This window comes from Nuphar pumila, chromosome 10 (genome assembly GCF_984573655.1).
Source record: "Nuphar pumila chromosome 10, dmNupPumi1.hap1.1, whole genome shotgun sequence".
NCBI lineage: Eukaryota > Viridiplantae > Streptophyta > Magnoliopsida > Nymphaeales > Nymphaeaceae > Nuphar > Nuphar pumila.
Window position 1 is genome coordinate 47,564,034 of NC_143258.1, and position 17,416 is coordinate 47,581,449.

A 17,416-nucleotide genomic window follows, 5' to 3' on the forward strand; every position below is an offset into this window, starting at 1 on the left:
TCGATGTTGACAACACAGGTTCACACACCATATAAATTCACATTTCTCCAGTCAACCGTAAATACAAATGCACCTAAGCAAAAAATAAAAAATGCAACAGTAAGAAACCAGAAATTACAACTACAAAACTGAACATACACCATCTTACACCATAAAGCTTAAAGAAAAATCAATACCTAACATCAGTACAATGAGTCCAATCAGCTCATGGCCTCTACATCAGAGGCCAACAGGATAAGCATCCATTCATGGGAAACTCCCAAGCTGCCATATCTCATATTCAAAGAAATATGAGCTTCAGAGATTCTAGATAAGAGCTAGTTGCAATTGGGAACCCATAAGCTCACTTATGTAGATCACTTGCATACTGAAAGGTTCTGAAGTCCAGATGATATTATTGATCATTTGTTTAACATCAAGGGGCATTCTATTTCCAAAAGACATTTTTCCTCTGTTTATATATGTATAATTATCCAATGTACACGTGTCTAAATTTAGATTTAATTAGGTTTGAATGCTTCACAGTATCCTGTTTGTGAAAAGTACATCCATGAAAGAATTATTCTTAAATTCTTAAATGTCTTAATTTACCAACATAAAATGGAGGTGTTACTTCCTCCACAACGATACTTGATATTTCCTAATCTCTCGAACAATGAACATATCATTTGCCAAATATGGCCGCTAAGGGTTAAATACAGCATATATCTTCGAGAATGAATAGCTGGAATGTCTGATCAAAGTTATGAAGCACAAAAATGATAATCATTTAAAAAATTAAACAACCGATGACCACTGAAGTTAATGGAACAGTTAGGTTATCATCAAGCTCCGTACTTATTGGAAGAGATTCAACTACTGATGTTGTTAAAGAAATAAGAAGAAAACCAGCTACTGTTGACCAACCACCGTCACACAGACCAAAGCTCGATAAGTAGTACATGTATCTGGTAAACATAAATAAGAGTCACTGATCTATAGATTTCAAATAAAAACAGGACCATAACGAAAGAGAACAAGATAAGTAAAATGGGGTTGACTATTTGAGCTACTGTAAATGCATACCCAACAGATGCAATAAAACCTGCAAGGGCCATTGACATAGTTCCAGCAAAAGACTTCTCTTTGTTGTAAGGAAGCTTCAATGATCCAAATCGTCTTCCTATTATGTCAGCAATCCCTAGAAATACACAAGACAAAACCCAGCATAAAAATGAAGGCATAAAATAACAGCATCACATGCTTGTGATGTAAGAGAAATATGCGATCATGCATATGTTCATGAGCAAGTGCATGTCTGCATGCCAGATAAAAAGTGAAGTTATCCAGAATCATGGATGTGAGCTTATACATTTGTAGGCACAAGGAAATGACTGAGGCTAATGCCAATACATTGGCTTTGGTATGTACATGATTATAATAATAGTAAAACCAAATTCAATGAAACAAAAATTTTAAAGATAAAAATACCATCGCCGGCACATAAGTTGCAAATTGCAGCAATGGCAACAGGGGATGTTCGCCAGAACACTGCAGTGGCTATTGTTATAGTGCAAGCATAGTACAGTGGCCCCTTTAGAAGTTCCCTGAAATAGCCAGATATAAGAAGCTAATGTGAAGTGTATTAGACATGCAAGATCAAGATGAATTCAGTACCTTTTCAAGGATAAATTTATACAATCAGTCAAATTAGACTTAAGCATCCTTAAGGAAGATGCAGGTCAAGTTTATTGCAAATACCTGTAATCTCCATGCCTGCTGATGGACTTGACCAAAGCCTCATTCTTCAATATGCCCATACCCATCAAAACCATCCTCACTGCATTGACTCCAGGAGCAAATGCTGCTAGATAAGATGCCCAAGGTCCAGGACTGCAGTAGCCAGAGAGAAAATCATCAGCCAAATGAATCAGGTTAGATACAAGGGGATAATGCTGCCCACGAGTCTACCTGAAAAGAGGCCAGAAAAGCATGAAGACGAGCCCGCCACTTATATGAACAAGCTTGCGGTTCAGTTTCTATAAAATGGAAAACATCCATCAACAATGAAAAGAACAAGAAAAAATCCATATTTGCATTTGACAGGTGACAAACTGTTTTTTAGGCATAATCAGACAATTGATAGGTGAAATCTTTTGATACAAGAAATATCAGAACTCTAAACATGACGAGTGTGAAATACCTTTACTTTCAGTACCAACCACAAGTTCATGAACCATTTTGTCTAAAAATTTGCATATTTTTCACATTATTATGAATCCATACACTGAAGATGAAAGCACAGAACAAACAAAATGGTGATTAGAACAAAATATGCACCCCTTGAACTTGAACACATGAGCATGGTAGAATAACTCGTAAAATGGAAAGACATAAGTCTTATAATTCTTTCCAATTTGACAAAAAAGAAAACTAATATTGGCAACAGTTTAATTTAAGGAAAAGAGCAATGTAGCATACATAGTACTAATATCTAACAGCCCAATAAATTTTCAAATATGGCAGGAAACCAACACCAAATTGATGATTTGATTAAGAGCTATCAAAGACATAATATTTGTCAGTTCTGATCGAGTCTATAAGAATTCCTAGAGAGAAATACAGCATTCCTCTTGACATTAAACTCTTCAGTTTTGGGTTATTGGATGCACATCACATAAGCTAAACTTATTTTCAGATCATATATAACTGCCATACAATACCTAGCAGATCAAGCCAATCAGAATTTCTAGAGAAAAATACATGATGTTTCTCGAAATTAAATTGGCTCAGTTTTGGGTCATTGGATATACATCACGTAAGCTAAGCTTATTTTCAGGTCATAGAGAATTCCCACACAACTCGTAGCAATTGGCAAGGATTTGGGTTTAAGGAATTATCATTCAGCATCATTGTAGATAATAACATCTGTGTAACTTGTTGACAGGAAACAAATCATTCACTATAAGGTATAATTTATCATTCTCCATGTGTTCCTTGACCATTTTCATGTCATTGAAAATTATCAAGAACCTTGATTGGTCAAGAATATTAAATGTGTTAAGTACATGGCAAGCTGCTTTCAGAAATTCATGTTAAATGACTTGAGGTTCAATTGCTTCCATGCATAAGAGTGTCCAAGTAGCAAGTCAACCAACAGTACATTTCCCAAACATGTGATAGGCTAAGGCATAGGGATTATTGTTCAGAAAAATAGAACATAAAAACATGACACATATGCAATAGAACTGCCCTTCCAATTTAATTTCTTTTTTTATTAAGTAAATCACTCTAGGAGGTAAAGGCCATCTTCTTTGATTAAGATAAAAATACATCAATTAATACGAGGACTCTTCCAGCCTGGGTATTGTCTTTCCAAGAATGACAGTCGCCTACAACACTAGCAAGATAAAAAATATAACCAAGTGTAGGATAGTGATACAGAACAAAACAAGGACTAAATGATGAATAAATTAGATAATACCATGAAGACAACTTATGCCATCCACAAGAGGAGATTTCAGAAAGCATATAATTTATAACAATTGCATAGTATGAAGAGTCATTACAAAAATTAGAGTTTCCTCCAAAAAACCAAGCTTTAGAAATATCAGATATTCTACTGCAAATCTAACTCCTGCAGCCAGAAGGAACCATCCTTCTAATTAGCTTTTAGAGTAGCTCAATTAACCACCATATCATCCAGCAAGTTGAACTTGCTTATAGTTTCTATTATATTTCCTGTAAAAATAGGCTTGCATTGAGTAGGTAAGTTGCAAAGTGATATGACCTCGATTACAAGGTGAGTTTTCAAAGACAAGAAGAAGAAGAACCTATACTGTCAACGTAAGCAAGGAATCCATGCTACTGAGAATGAAAAGGCATGTTTCCTAACGTTCTTGTTGAATATTATGGAGTTTTCTTTCAATAGAGGTGAATTGTTTCCTAACCGCTGATAATATAGATCAGACTTGATAAGATGGGACGGAACCAAGAACAAGTGAGTGAAATGAGAAGCAGAAGCAGGAAGCCAGGCATTTCTAGATCGAAGATAAATGATGAGAGTAAATTTACTTGGAAAGCAAAATACAAGCGTTCTAAATTCCAAGGTCAAAAGGCTAAAAAATATCATAGGGTAAAACAATATCACAGATTAAATATTTTCATTTTATAAATCATAGTCTTCTAACAACTATGGAATTACAGATATAATAATAATAATCAGATCATACACCATAAACATATGAAAAATCATTGTTTCACTAACACAATAACCAGAAAGTTAAGTGCCCAATGAATTTTAGTGTCAAGTGCCCAGTGAGTTTTAGCATAAGATCTATGACTAGCATATACATGAGTAAAAAGGAATATATTGGTCGTTTTTCACCCTAACTTGCATTTTAAACTTAAAGGTCCTCAAGTTTCCTTAGAAAATAGAAACTTTATCTTTTCATCTTAGAAAACTTAAAATGGGTCAAGTTTTAAATCTGAAACCAATTGAAAGAGCTTAACCCTCAAAGAATGCTTTCCAATTTAATGGGAAGCACAGGACCACAACTCTCAGTTTCCCAAGCAACATGCTGAGGCTCCACAGGCGGTTCCACTGACTATGATTAAAAGTCATGTTTGATCTAATTCCATATCATGAGGGTCACCTCAAATTAAATCACTGTTTACCACACTCATCTGTTGGTAATGCCACAAGTTCTAGATTTATTCGAGAGGATATATTCTCAACCTATCTCACAAGGACATGGGATGCGCCATTGTTCCATAATTTTCTATTAAGAGTAGTACATAAGAGGAGAGGACATGAGAGAAAATTGGAGAATCCTTGCAACATAGTTCCCAACCTTCTAAAGGTTTGTGGAAAGGAAATTTATCTTAGGAATCTCCGTAATTTGCAATCAAGTGGTAGTCATGTGAATTCCTCAAACTTGAACATTTTATTTGGCAATAGAATTTCCCCTCAGTTTTTGTGCAGTCACAACAAAATCAAAATACAGTGGCTCAAAAAGAGCAATACTTAAAATTGATTGTAACTTCTTTAGTACCAAGAGAACTTGTTTTCATTAGTTGTATTTACCCAATAAAAGCGGCAGCAACAAATATAAAGCCACACCTGATTTAAAAGAACAGGCAGGAAGGTCGGTTTAATATAAAGCACTGTCACCGATATCGCAGATATATTGAAAATATCGTGATATTATCGACTATTTCAAGGTAGCCGATAATATCGGGAATATATTGTGATATTTTCAAAATATCTCCAAAGACCAAATATTGTGATATTTTTTAGAAAATTTCATATTTTTTTTGTTTCTTTTATATTTTAAAACCTTTAAAACATGTTTCTTTACATTTTTGAAAGAAAAATAATGCAAAAGTTGTTATTTTCTTAGCTTTTTTGTTGTTATTTATATTTTTTTCAATTTTTTAAACTCACTAGATATTCTTAAATTTATCAACTTTTGAAAATCTCTTCAAGAAATACCTTGGCTGAGAAATTACCTTTAACGACACAGGTGACTATGATATAAAGCAACCATGATAAGGACAAGAGGTTATAGGTTTCATGCCTAAGAAGATGAGAGAACCAAGATGCATCCCTTCAATGAGACATGAGCTTTTGATAAAAAGGGATGGGGATTCTGTCATTTAAAATGTGTCCATGATGATGGACTGATGGTTCTTTCAATAGACAGTCCTAAGTTTCTTCTACTTCTGCAGAATCTAAGCATCAGAAAATCCATCTGATGTCAAGGTGCTATTTTTTCCCTAATTTTGAGAAGCCCACGACCCTTACCAACAACATAGCTACACAATCCTTCGGTTGTATCTAACAGTCTAAGGAGATTCAGTCCTCCATATTCACACGTTATTGCTCACCAACCAGTTCTCTAGGTAGAAAACATTGTTGTCCTGTACAGGCAACCAAGCTATGTATCCCGTTAATGCATTCATTTTAGGTAAAGAGCTGAAGGAACATCTCTATTACTGCTCTTCCGAACTCTACTTTGTGCTCCCTATTTGTAATAGTATGCACCATTCACAGTAAAGACCCGTTTCTTCTTAAAATCAGTCCAATTCGTGCTAATCTCCTCTTGCACGTGTTAAGATTTTCCCAGACTTGTTACAACAACAAAAGTTAAACCATTGTCCACATGGAACTATGATGTTGTATAGTTTTTCACTAAAAGAGCTAGATTCCCCAAAACTACTAACAAAAGACCATAACCAATTAATCAGTATACCGTGAATCGAATTTGAACTTGAAAGAGAAAGTGGTTACATGAATTACATTCACTACGCCAGATCGTTAGGCCAATACCAAGTTCCCAAAGCCAAAACTCTCAATTCCCAATTTTTTTTACATAAGATGTTTTAGCCATCACCAAGCTTCCGAAACACGTGAATTCTCCATGTTTACGCTACTCGTCAACTCAACCACCGAGTAGAACAAGTGGGAAACTCTCAAACACAAGCAAACCCTCCTAAATTCCCCCCTCGCACATGCAGAATTCCGTATCCCCAACTCATATTTCACCTTCTTAAGCACTTGCCAACCAACCAAAAGAAAGCCATAAAAAGAAAATGTGAAGGACGGACGGAAAGAAGGAAAATGGCAATCACCTGATCGAACACGCTACGCTTCGCAACCTCATCCCAGAAACGCAGAAGCGCGAGCCCCACTCCGGCCGTGAGAGCGGCAACGGCGGCGTCGTAAGCGAGCTCGTTGCCGGGAGACACAAGAGTCGGCATCGAAACTCTGGGTATCAAACTCCCCCTTCGTCTTCCGACAGACAGAAACCAAGTCTCCCCACCACCAACAACAAATCTTCTCCTGAAGAGGGAAGAAAACACTTCCTTCGTATGAAAATGGTGGTCGAGAAGTGACCGGAATTCTCGTCGGAAAAGTTTCGGACGGGCGAAGAGAACGGTCAAAGGAGTTGTGGGTACAGTGGTGAACATATCAACAGGCTATGAAGGCGCATCTACCTATTCAATTCACAGATGAAATTCATAAAATAAGAGGTTGTTATCTGTTTGGAAATGAGGGTGGGCTATTCTAAGTAGCAATTCGTCTCTTCTCAAGCTTTCAAGTAGTTGCAGTATCGTGCTACAAATATCTACTGTTTCCGGGGTTCGTCTGCTTCTAAAGGGATGGGATATGTGAATTCAGAATGATTTCCGTATCACCGCTGCCTTCCCATAAATGCTGAGGGTGTTGTGTGTTCTCTCCCTAAGACTAGAGGGTGGTGTATGTTCTCCCCCGATGATGCAGTGAATCCCACATCCAGTATTCTGGAGTTCGAATGAGGGCAATTATGTAAGCACATGGGGCTCGTACTTTCATGTATGTCGGCATCACTCAGCATCGGAGTCTGGTGCGGTTGCAAAGACTTGAGTACCCTTTCTTGCTATTCTTGCCATGACGGTTCAAAAAAATGATAAAAATATCCTCCATTCAAAAGTTAGAAAACGACGGTTTGAGAAAAAGACAAAAAAAATCCTTCATCCAAACAGTTTGATGTTAACTATTCAAAGTTGAAACATTTTGTTTTCGGCCTATCCTATAAACTTTTGCGCCATTTGTTGTAACAGGAGCTCCCATTGACAACGCAAACTTTGTAATCGTCTCTAATCGAGGTTCCCGCCTTGTTTTTTATCTTCTTGTACAATACATTGTCGCCTTCTCGTTCCTGCCTTGTGTTATAAAACATTCTTGTGTCTTCTCTTCTTTTTCATTGTCATTAGGCATTATGGAAGAAAGCAATGACACACAAACATTCCAACCAGTGCCATTAAGCCGTCGTGAGTAGCTTTTCATCTCATCATGCTATCGATGAAGAACGTATGTCATTTTGTGTGTCATTAAGGCATTGTTTTGTTATTGCAGGTAGATCTTATCGTTTCGATGGTTAGAAACTTATCGATATTTGTAAGACGTTGGGACCTGTTGACAAGAATGCTTGTTTACAAATACGAGGAAGGGCCTCTACCCCATCAGGTATCCTCCATTCACTCAGTATATGCATTGTATCTCAAATCGTTGTATTAATAACCATAGGCGGAGCTGGGGGGGGGGGGGGGGCAGAACTGGGTTGAAGCCTAGTCCTGCCTCTCTGCCCAGTTAAAAAAAAAATTAAAATCCCATCCCTAATTCCATATGAAATAGATTTTTATCCATTTTTGTAGCCCAGCCCAGTCCTAGCCCAGTCCTGACTGTAGCAAATAGTTTAATTTGTCCATATGAAATAGATTTCTATTAATAATTGTAGCCATTTTTTATTTTATCTCAAAAAAAAATTTTGGGGGGCACTGCCCCCGAACCCCAGACTATCACACCACTTTTTTTTTGCTACACACGTGTTAGTAACAAACTACTGATTTGTGAGGTATTATTTTGTTATTTAATATCGATTTGTTTGCTATTATGCTCAATTTCCGTATCGATTTGTAATGTAGTTTGCGATATATTTATCTATTTTTAAGATATTATGTATTTTGTAGTGTCGATTTGTAAGTTATTATGCTCAATTGCCGTATCGATTTGCAATATATTATTCGATATATATATCGATTTGTAAGATATTTATACAAAGACTTTAAAAATGTGTGCATGCAAAAATATATTTTTACGGGATTTGCGGTGGCGATTGTCGTATTCAAATCGTTGCTCAGTTAACGGTTTTTATTAAACTCGCTTCACAGTCTCGTGGATATAATGAAAGCGTTATCATCAACACACATGTACGACATGTCATTTCTTTTATTGGCATGGTAAGTAACAACTCGATGCTTAGTATAAGTCTCTAACAAACCGCAGTTGCTGTTATAATGTGATTCATTAAATTGTTTCTTTGACTTGCTTAACCTTATCGGTATTCGTTGTTATATGCATCTTGAATAAATCGTAGTAAATGTATGCGCTTGCTAACACAAATTGATATATTATTTATAACAGTGGTGAGCTTATTATCTGGTTGTAATAAAGATAATCTATCTCAATCATTTGAAAGATATGGAGAATTGAACATCTATACTAATGACGCACCTGAAGAAGTGAGTATGTGCACTAATGATGCACATGATAAGAAGGGTGCAGGCATTAAATTCACTCTTGACTTGAATGTTACAGTAGAATAAATGCAATTTGATAATGAAGTAGACGATCATGACAATACACTTAATAAAAGTGCAGGCATTGGGAATATACATGAAAGTACACTTGACTATGTTCCCATAGAAGGAATACAGTTTAATAATGAGGAAGCTGCATATAAATTTTATAATAATTATGCCTTAAAACTTGGCTTCAGTGTTAGAAGGTATTCTTGGTCAAAAAATGCACAGTGTGTCGTGATGAGAAAGACATATGTTTGTTTCAAGCAAGGTTGGAAGAAATCAATTGGAAATCCAACAAGGAGCATGCCAGAATAAAGATATGGATGTCCAGCGAGAATGGTGTTAAGAAGACTTTTGAATGGGAAATATGTAGTTCATACTTTAATCAGTGATCATAATCGTGATTTATCTGCATTATTTATGACTCCTATGTTAAGGTCACATCGTAAAGTAACTGTAGCGCATGCTGCAATGGCTGAAATAACTGATAGCGCCGACATTACACAAAGGAAGACATATAATTTGTTTGCCCACATAGATGGTGGTCGCGATAATGTGTCATTCACACCTTTAGATCTAAGAAACCACTTGAGAAGGAAGATGACAGATAACATGAAGAATGAAAAAATATGTTCTTTGGTTGATTACTTACAGAAGAAATCATGCATTGACCTTGGTTTCTTTAGTACAATGCAACTGGATGAAGATAGATATGTTGTGAATATGTTTTGGGCAGATTCAAAGTCAAGAGTAGATTATGAATGCTTCAATGATGTGCTTGAATTTGATATGACAATGAAGATTAATAAAACTGAAGCTATCGTTGACAAAAATCTGGTCGGGAGGAATGGAGGTTACAACGTTGAAAATTATGTCTGTAGGGTATTGCTGCATGTTGGACATTACACAAGTTAGATATTGATAAGCTTCACGTAATGCACTTTACATGGGAAGCAATATAATGTCTTACATACCTGTTCATGTGAAGGCCTTTGTTGCTTTTGATTATAGGTTGGTTGTGTCTTAGACCTTTTCTTGCCAACCAATTCTAGTACACCTTTGCCCTCCAACGATTGCTATCAGAGGCAGTTTTTTTTTTTATACCCTTCGCTTGGTGAATATTTTCATCATAATCAACAATGTTCACTAATGACTTGTTGAAGATGATGTTTACGCTTCGGCGCAACTTCTTAGGAGTGTCAAGGAAAGCATGATTTTCACCTAACTTGTTCGATCCCATTATCTTGGACTGATATTCATTAGCTACAATAGACTGAAGGTGAATTAACTGCATATTTTCAAGTAACTCCCTTGACGTTTTTCTCATGCATACATAGCCTTCTTCACTATTCGATGCCAAATTAGCAACATGCATAAATGACCTACACAGTTATTGGTAACGGGAGGCTATATGGCACTTTTCGTCAATACCAGATTTACTAACATTATCCATATCCAGCAGTTCAATCTTTGCTTGTCTCTTCCATCTTTGCATTACATATGACTCAGGTATTTCTTGTATCTTCTCTTGATTAAGTACCTTTAATGCATGGCGGCATAAAATACCTATGAATTCATACATTTTGTACGAACATTCAACTTTTCCATTGTCAACATTGTACGTGACATGTGCTTCTTGCCTTTTCTGATGCTCTTTGCCCTCCCATAAAATATGGCATTTGTGCATATTCTCAATTTGCATGAGTCCTTCTATATTGCAATTCATGACATCTATAACATCTTTCTTAATCCATTCAAATATAGTTAGTGTATACAGATCTGCAGGTCACATCAATATTTTCATGCCCAAAGTTATAAGTCATGTATTGAAGCATTTCACGTCTTGTTCAAGCTCATTTTGTCTTAGACCATCTACAAATAATTCATATTGTTTCATGAAGCGAAACATTGTTAAACATGAATGCATGGTTTTCTTCAGCGTGGCATGCATAGATTCAGCTCTTTGTGTGATTATCATACCTGCACAAAAGTATTGTCTTTCATATGCCAATGCCCACTTCTCTTTTTCTGCATATAAATTTTGTAACCAAGGACAGTCTTTAAGGTTGTATATATTAATCATTTCCTCCCAATCTGACATAAAGCTGACATCGTCTACGCTCTCAAGTACACACCTTGTAAACTCCTTGTCAAACCCTGTCTTCTGATTAAATATATGTTCTATGTTCTTTACTGCATTTTGAAAAATATGCCACAAACATAGGCGATGATGTATATCTGGCCACACATGAAACACTGCAGCCGTAATTGCGTGATCACCATCTGTAAGTACACTCTTGTTGATTTAATATCTGATAGGTCCTCAGTTGCATGATAAAGGATGGTCCAACAACAGACGACGGTAAAAGGTAGTCCAATAACAGACGATGATAAAAAGTGCTCTGACAATAGACGACGGCAAAGGGTGCTCCCACAGCAGCAGACGTCGCCGAGAATAGACAATTCATAAACACTAAACCATAAAGAGCTCCAATGTTATCAGAGATCCTAAACCATAGAGATCCTCCAATGTTATCACTCCCGGCACAAAGTTCATATTCCAGCTATCAAGAGCTCTAGATAGATATATATGAGATTGACATATAGAATTGCCATGCAACAAAAAATGAGTGCATTATCAAGAGCTCTAGAATCACCAATGCTCAGACACTCGCCGCTAGAAGGAACTGATTCTGTGTACATATTTGTCATGAAGTATATCAAAGGTAGGCAGATATTTTTCCAACTACAAAATATGGTTTGCGAACAATGGAAGGTCCGACAGTAGGAATAGATCAAATTGATGAACATCAACATCACCCCATGTCTATCATGCTGAATATTTGTGTTTGCTCTGGTATGGTGGCAATGATTGAAGATGATTATGGTCGTTATATTCTGTGTTAGCTTCGATATACTTCACGACAAATACACCATAGTCGTATGTGTCAGGAATATATCGATGTATACACAAAAGAAAACAACCATAATCATCATCGAAGATTATATAGATCTTTCCTCACAGCGTGAAACAACTATGTTATCAGCATCAAAACCCATAAATCAAGCACAGGTAGAAGGAACACATAAGAAGAAAGAAAGAAAAATACAAGGGAGAAGAAGAAGAAGGAGAAGAGGAAGAAGAATAATACGGAGGAGAAAAAAGAAGAAGAAGAAGAAGAAGTTGTGTTGCCGCAGAAAAGAGGAAGATAGGTTAAATAGATTAGGGTTTTAGACATGGACAATGGGTCAGCTTGGGTAGGGTTTTACATAGAACAAGGTTTTACAAAGTTGTAAATTGCTATCACTGTTATATAGAAGAAGTGTTCTATCACGATCTGTACAACAACAAACATTAAGTTAAAGTTGAAAATCGTTATCACTGTTTTATAAAAGAAGTGTTCTGTCAAGATCTGTACAGCATCGAACCTAAATCAAAAATGATTTGTCCTATCGTGATTTACGTTTACCAACTTTGTCTATGTGAACAATATCCTATCGCGATTTGCTTTTACGAGCATTTTCTACGTGAACGATATGTTGTATCACGATTTACCTAATGACTGATTCATAAATGGCGGAAAGGAAATAGTTGTAAACAAATCGACACAATGTTTAGACTTACTAAAGAACAAATTGACACGATGTTTAGGGTTTAGGATTTAGGGTTTAGGGTTTAGGGTTTCGGGGTTCAGAGTTATGGTCTAGGTTTTAGGTTTTAGGGTTTAGGGTTTAAGGTTAAGGGTTTAGTAATTTATTAATGGTTTAAGGTTTAGCGTTAGGGTATAGTAAAATATTAAGGGTTTAGGGTTTAAAAGTTTAGAGGTTTAGGGTATAGGGTTTAGGGTTTATGGTCAGGGTTTGGGAGTTATGGTTTAGGGTTAGGGTTTAGTAATATATTTAGGGTTTAGGGTTTAAGGTTTAGTGTGTAGTAATATATTAAGGGTTTAGGGTTTAGCGTTTAGGGTTTATGATGTAGGGATTGGGCTTTAGGGTTTATGATTTAAGGTTTGGGGTTTATGATTTAGGGTTTAGGGTTTAGGGTTTAGTATTTAGGGTCTAGGGTTTATGTTGTATGGATTGGGGTTTAGGGTTTATAATTTAGGGTTTGGGATTTAGGGTTTAGTAATATATTTAGGGTTTAGGGTTTAGTAATATCTTAAGGGTTTAGGGCTTAGTGTTAAGCGTTTAGGGTTTAGGGTTTATGTTGTAGGGATTGGGGTTTAGGGTTTATGATTTAAGGTTTGGGGTTTATGATTTAGGGTTTAGGGTTTAGGGTTCATCCTTCTTCGTTTGCTTTTCATCTTTAATATCTGATGGATCAGGCTCCGCGATTTGCATTTATGATTTATGAAGTTACCACGATTACTATTGTTTAGGGTTTGTGAGGCATAACAATATTTATGTTTGTCATATCGATTTGTAATATGAATAAGCAATTATGCTTAATTGTCGTATCGATTTATAGTATATTATGCGATATGTACATCAATTTATGTATTCAAATCGTTGCTTAGTTAGTCATTTCTAATAAATCGCTACACATTATTAGAAGTATGAATAGTTGTAAATAGATATTATGTTTTTGCTAGTGTCAATTATTACGATATTTGTCATATGAATCTCGTCAAAATATGGTAATACAATAAATCGTTACTTTGATTGATATGGTAAATAATAACTCAAAGATCACTACAAATAAATGAACCACCTTTCCTTTGGCAGGGTCAACTCATTCTATGTAAATATCTTCAATTATTTCTCTTCGATGAGTATGTACAACCACCAATTGAAACAAAAATGAACATAACAAACATCTGAGAAACGGTATCAAATTGAATGGTGCAGTGGGCTGCCATTACGAATGAGCTTGTTTGCTTACGAAGGATGTGTGGGATCTGACCCCTGATAGAGAGTTGTTGTAAGAAGTTTTGCAGAAGAACATGGAGCTACCACCTACAGAGTATACTTTTGCATCTGCTCTTGTTGATTTAATATCTAATACAACGATTTTTGAGCAGCAAAGATCTCTTATCACTGTGGACTATTTTCATTTTCAAAGTGCAAAGATTACAAGCCTTTGTTGACCGCATACATTGTAAATCTATTATTATGATTTTCCTTCACCCTGGTTGAGCAATAAAACAATTTTTGAATAGCAAACATCTCTTATCGCCGTGGCCTTTTATCCTTTACGAAGTGCAAACATTAGAAGACGATGTTGACCACATACATCGCAATTCTCTTTTGCAATTTTCATTCACGGCGGGTGAGCTATACAACGATTTCTGAACAGCAAACATCTATTATTGTTGTGGACTATTTTCATTTACAAAGGTCGAACATTACAAACATTTGTTGATCGCGGACACCGCAAATCTATTTTGCGATTTGCATTGACGGAGGGTGAGCTATACAACAATTTTTGGCAGCGAACATCTCTTACGCTTATAGTATTTTCATTTACGACGGATGAAACCCTAAATCCTAAACCCTAAACCCTAAACCATAGACCATGAACCCTAAACTGTAAATAGTAAGCCCTAAACCATAAACAGTAAACAGTAAGCTCTTAACACTAAACAAAGACATGTCTTTGTCTATGTGAACGATATCGAAATGTAATATAGCTATTTACTCATAACGTGTTGCAACTGTTAATTTGATTTATACTTTACCAAGACTATACATCAAGTCAATGCCTGTACACATGCCTAAAACCATGCAAAATGTAAAACCTACATATAGATCTATATATAAAACCCCACCCTACCAGACCCAACCCGTTATCCAGATATAAAACCCTAATCTATTTAACCTCTCTTCCTCTTTCTTTTCTGCAGCATCGCAGCTTCTTATTCGTCTTCTTTTTTCTCGTCCGCCTTCTCCTTCTTCTTCTTCTTCCTTGTAGTTTTCTTTCTTCATTTTTTCTTCTGTGTTCCTTCTACCTGTGCTTGATTGACAGAGTCGGCGAGGTGATGTCAGTGACCATCTATTTGATCTATTCCTACTATCGGAGCCTACATTGTTCGCATACCATATTGCTCAGTTGGAAAAATATTTGCCTAATCTTCGATATACTTCATGACAAATACGTAGAACGTGTGGTAACAATTTCCTGGAGCTCGTTTGCTTGCACAGGATGTATCCTCAGCATAGAAGGATGTGATGAAGAACAATATAGATATTTTTGTGCGCTCTTCTATAATCATCTGAGTCTCTAAAGGATAAATGAGTGTTCAATGGAACTATCCTTCCATTGATAATGTAACTAAATACCTAAATTTTTTGTATATGAATGTGTTGGTAAATCATGTCAATCATGTGAAATTGTAGTTTCATAGTTACAGAGAGAACGGTATGTCTTTGTTTGTATTTGCGAACGAAATCGATTTGTATTTAAGAATTTAAATCATTTTGTATGATTGTAGTAAAACCCAAAATTCTTAAACCCTCTACCCCAATCGCCCATAAAAGCGATTAGGTAATTGCGTTGACATAGACACTGTCCGTAAAAGCAAATCGCGATAGCAAGTAATCTTCATACATCATTGTGTATACCACGATGGCACTTATGGTTCACTTAGACAAAGCTCGTTGTCTTAAAGACATACCTCATTGCAAATCATGATCTCTGTTTATGAATGTTTGTGTAACACATTTCAGCCTTATATGCATGCTTGTTCGCTATTAATTTATGATGGTCGATCATTACAACTATTTGTTCAGTGACATTTATGTGCTACGCTAATTAAAATAGATTTATACACTTATAGAAAGTCACGTTAGAAAAACTAGCACATTTCTATCAAGCACAACGCTAATTGTTCACCTTGTGTGAATAAAAATTGCAAAATAGATTTGCAATGTATGCGATCAACAAAGGCTTGTAATGTTCGACCTTCGTAAATGATAAAAGTCAACAACGATAAGAAATGTTTGTTGTTCAGAAATCATTGTATTGCTCACCCTTCGTGAATGAAAATCGCAAAATATAAAGGCAAATATTGTCGAAACTAGAAACGAGGTTTAGAAAATATATACCTGAATCGCTATCGTTGGTCCTATAGTTGTGGTCGTCTACTTCTTCATCAACGTTGGTCGTCTATCTATCGTCATCTTCTTTGGCGCCATCGCTGGACATATAGTTGTCGTCGTCTAGTACGTCGATATTGATGTCTCCTTCGCGACGAAGTAGTGTTCTTTTCACGGATACACCGGTTTAAAGGAAAGCTAATGAACAATCTGCCAAACTTGTTCGACATGTCAGTCATATATAAAGGAAATGTTGTTTCACATACAGTCCATTTTCAAAAATCGTGAGTAAATTAATTACATTGCACTTTAATTAAATAAATAAACATCATTTCAACTGCCTATTATAAAACTAGTCAACGTGATATGACATATCAGTATAAACATCTTGTTAAATATTTTATTGTTCTCTTTTTCGTCATTTAAGAATCAATCGTTGTGTAAATCGCAATAGGATATATCGTTCACATTGAAAAAGCTTGTAACAACATATCGCAATTGGACAAATATTGTTAAATTTTGAAAATCGAGGTTATGTGGTTTGAAAGTCGGTTTGTATTTACTAAGTAACCTATTTTTGTATTTATTAAGTAACCTAGTTATGTAGTCTGAACAACGTCTCATTTAGTGTGATGGGTATAAGTGGGGGAGTGACCCGAGCCGACCCATTGTCCAGGTCTAAATCCCTAATCTATTTAACCTCCCTTCCTATTTCTTTTCTGCGGCAAAGCAACTTATTATTCTTTTTTCTCTTACGACTTCGTCTACTTCTTCTTTTCCTTTTTATTCTTCCTTGTTTTTTTTTTCTTCTTTGTTCTTCTGTGTTCTTTCTACATTTGCTTGATAAATGGTGTTTGATGATGATTCTGTATTTGTTTCATGTTGTGCTGAAAGATCTGTATAATCTTTGATGATGATTATAATAGTTATCTTCTGTGGATACATCGATATATTCATGACACATACAACTGTGGCATATTTGTTGTGAAGTATATCGAAGCTTACGCAGTATATAACGACCATAATCATCCTCAATCTTTGCTGCCATACCAAAAAAAGCACATATATTCTGCATGATAGACAGGTGGGTGTTGATGACCTTCTGTTTGATCTATTCCTACTGTCGGACTCTCAATCGTTCACATACCATACATTTCATTTGGAAAAATATCTGCCTAATCTTTGATATACTTCATGACAAATAATGCTAGTCTTGTGGGTTGCATCTTCTCTGCCATTTGGGATCCATACCTTTATCTGTGGCCAATATTCA

The 17,416-nt window shown here is 35.9% G+C and overlaps 1 protein-coding gene across 1 annotated transcript; it reads right to left on the minus strand.

Annotated features, from left to right (window-relative positions):
• Positions 1–636: 636 nt before the first annotated feature.
• On the minus strand, positions 637–7,095 carry LOC149826797 (putative phytol kinase 2, chloroplastic). Its single transcript, XM_090020134.1, has 6 exons — positions 6,613–7,095; positions 1,951–2,018; positions 1,741–1,872; positions 1,471–1,586; positions 1,066–1,180; positions 637–947 (listed from the first exon to the last, which is right to left on the minus strand). Exons 1-6 carry the CDS (start codon positions 6,949–6,951, stop codon positions 770–772), a joined length of 948 nt encoding a protein of 315 aa, XP_089876260.1. The 5' UTR covers positions 6,952–7,095; the 3' UTR covers positions 637–769.
• Between the last annotated feature and the right edge of the window lie 10,321 nt (positions 7,096–17,416).

Coding starts and splice junctions, on each gene's coding strand:
- LOC149826797 (XM_090020134.1), bottom strand. CDS start 6,951: ATGTTCACCACTGTACCCACAACTCCTTTGACCGTTCTCTTCGCCCGT. Junction 2,019..6,612: donor AGCGTAGCGTGTTCGATCAG/GTGATTGCCATT, acceptor TCCATTTTATAG/AAACTGAACCGCAAGCTTGT. Junction 1,181..1,470: donor CAACTTATGTGCCGGCGATG/GTATTTTTATCT, acceptor GTGTATTTCTAG/GGATTGCTGACATAATAGGA.